This window comes from Trachurus trachurus (assembly GCF_905171665.1).
Source record: "Trachurus trachurus genome assembly, chromosome: 5".
Classification (NCBI taxonomy): Eukaryota; Metazoa; Chordata; class Actinopteri; order Carangiformes; family Carangidae; genus Trachurus; species Trachurus trachurus.
In genome coordinates, this window is record NC_139896.1 from 18,333,036 (window position 1) to 18,335,967 (window position 2,932).

General features: G+C 40.5%; 1 protein-coding gene across 1 annotated transcript; it reads right to left on the minus strand.

Moving 5' to 3' along the window:
* Positions 1-748: 748 nt before the first annotated feature.
* On the minus strand, positions 749-2,428 carry LOC310985978 (G0/G1 switch protein 2-like). Its single transcript, XM_083971665.1, has 2 exons — positions 2,354-2,428; positions 749-2,075 (listed from the first exon to the last, which is right to left on the minus strand). The coding sequence occupies exon 2, from the start codon at positions 2,029-2,031 to the stop codon at positions 1,678-1,680; it is 354 nt and encodes a 117-aa protein (XP_083827791.1). The 5' UTR covers positions 2,032-2,075; positions 2,354-2,428; the 3' UTR covers positions 749-1,677.
* Between the last annotated feature and the right edge of the window lie 504 nt (positions 2,429-2,932).

The window sequence follows — 2,932 nt, forward strand, 5'->3', positions numbered from 1 at the left end:
GTTTAGAATAACGTTTGCTACTATCCTGTGTCCTTTTCTTATGCATTCAAAAAAAGAAGAAGCCACATTTGTCAAATACTGCAGTTCCTCTAATGACCACTAGAGTGTCTCCAACAGGGAGCCAGTCCCGACTCCCCATAGACTCCCTCCATGTTAAATGTCCAACTTTACAGCAGAAATAATCTTGTTTACAGCCTGGTACAACCGCTTTGGTCTCTACGGCTAATTTCCTTCTTCATGACAGCAGTACAGGTGTTTTAGTGGTGTTGTTTTGTTTTGTTTTTTTGAAAGGATTTTATATGCAAATATCAGACAAATAATATGACTAATTGAAACCCTCTTTGTTTTCATTCAAGAGTTTTACCTATTGAGTTGTTAAGTATTCGTATTAAGGCTTATTAACTGTATAAGCAGTAAACACATTTACTTTTTGAAGTTGTACTTTCCTTGGGTTAGGGTTTTCACTTCATACATCCACTCTTCAGAGGGAAATATTGTATTCTATCCTGCAAATAATTTATTTGACTTATTTAATTTACAGTTTTTTGTTTGTAAGAACCACTGTTTCTTTTTCATCTCAGTGAAAAGGTTAACCCTGCCACATTGTGGATAGATAGATTTGGCTAGAATAGAAATTCATAAAGGGTTAAAAAGTTCTTGAAACAAATTATATCGTAAAAGATAATAACAGATGAAAGTAAAATGTGACAAGAACCCCCCCAAAAAAAGATAATCATACTCAGCAAAATTGAATAAGAATATCATTTATTGAATGTGTACAACATTTAAACAGAAACCATAGTAAATAAATAAATGAACTTTGTTGGTATGAAAAAAGATTGTATATTTACAGCATTTGCACAAAGCATAATATTTACAACAAATGTCCCTCTCTTTACATGTAGTCATGTGGGTGGAGTGGCAGTTCAGACACGTCCAGGTTCCTCTCGTGAACTTTTACCTTCATGCTCCAAACCCCTTAAAATCAGGAAATCTTAACAGAATAGACTCTGTGTGTCTGTGGTTTTCCTCGTGTTGTGTTTGTTCTTTGTAAGAATGTATAATAGGTCTTGGAAAACACTTGTCTTCATTTATTTCTTGTAACTTTGACTCCTAACCAGACCACTAGGAACCTTATTCCAAGGAGTTTATGGATACCGTCCATATTACTTCACAATGTAGTTTACAGTCCACAGTACACAACTGTCTGGTACTTCATTTATCTGTTTCTAATACAACCACTTTGCCAGAAACCTTCATTGTTGGGATGTCCTTGTTTTTCCTGGGGGCTCAAGACCCAGGGTAACTAACAATCCCTGCAGAACCACATAACTGTTTCTTTAATCTGTAACTGTTCACCTGTCTTGTGTACTGTAACATAATCTATATTTTCTCATTACAGTAAAACTCTCAACCCTTCCCAGTGCCACTAAGACATGTGGGCGAGTGAATGGTGCAGGTTTTGTGTGCCCAGTGCATGCAGGCATTGTAAAAAAAAAAATCTGGCAGCACTGAAGGCATCATTAATAAGCAGCACAGAATGGCAGGCAGCTCAGACACTCCTCTCTCAGCTGCCCGTAAAGCTTCAGACTGTGTGTGTGTTGCACAGCATGTTGGTGTGGCGGGAGCAGCTCCCTAATAAATAACTCAAGTCCCTTGAGGTCGACCCCTCTGGCTTTAGGAGGCGTGCAGCCGGTTGGCCATGCTTCGCTGGCTGAGTGCATGGTTCTTGAAGAGGGTCACGCTCCCGGTCGCGGCCCCATTTTCATGAGCCCGTTCCTCCTCCTGGCCTCCCACGTTGTGCTGTGTCTCAGCCTCCAGAGTTCTCTGCTCCCGGGCCAACAAGAGGAGCATCTCTGCGTCCAGTGGCTCACCAGAGGAGAAGGGATGACACACGGTTTCTACCAGCCCGATGATGGTCCCCAGCACTGCAAACACAGAGCCAACCAGGTAGACCTTCAGCAGGCCCCGGTTGGGTCTCTGACTCAGCATTTCTTTGACGAAAGGGATCAACTCCTGCATGTTTTCCATTTCTCTGCTTCAGTTCAGTCTCAAAACTGGGTGGGAGGTTAGGCCTGTTAAAAATTACAAAACAGATTGTCAGTGAAAACTGGTCAAAGAAAATTCATGCATTTCAGATAAACTTGTGAAAATGAAATATCTTTGTATTTACATGCATATTTCAGGGATATGATGACACGAAATGCATCTGACATCTTCAAATCTAACCTCCTGCTAAGGCTGTGACAACTATTGGCTACCAGAAAATACACTAACCTAACAGGAGTGAAATCAATTCAGATTGATTCACACATTTCAAATAGTAACAGACAGTAACAAAACAGTAACTTACTGTGGTTACACTTCGCTGTTTGTTCCAGTCAAACGAACACTCAACTTCAGTTTCCAGTTTGCTGCAGGAACACACCTTCACTGGATCCTGTGGTCATTTATAACCCCACACTCTCCACCCCCACTGTGTCACAACATGAATATTCAGAGGCTGAAGCCAAGCCAGAAACTTTGACCCAGTGTGTGTGTGTGTGTGTGTGTGTGTGTGTGTGTGTGTGTGTGTGTGTGTGTGTGTGTGTGTGTGTGTGTGTGTGTGTGTGTGTGTGTGTGTGTGTGTGTGTGTGTGTGTGTTGTGTGAAAGATTACACAACACACACTGTCTGCTCCATTAGTACGTCTGTAGTTGGAGTTTAAAATGACTATTGTCCTATATGTTGTAGTTAACAGTGTTGTACGTAGAAATGGTGTGAAACCAGTATCACCAGTAGTAATCATCCAATAATCAGGATGTTTATCCAGAAGTAAACAACATTGGCTGATGTAATATTTAGTAATATTGATACTGGTCTACGTATATATTTACATCTAGTGTATTGTTTAACACTGCAGCCTAAACACGATTAAACTGGACATCCTTTTT

Bases quoted from the DNA above. Each gene is read 5' to 3' on its own strand.
- LOC310985978 (XM_083971665.1), bottom strand. From the start codon at position 2,031: ATGGAAAACATGCAGGAGTTGATCCCTTTCGTCAAAGAAATGCTGAGT.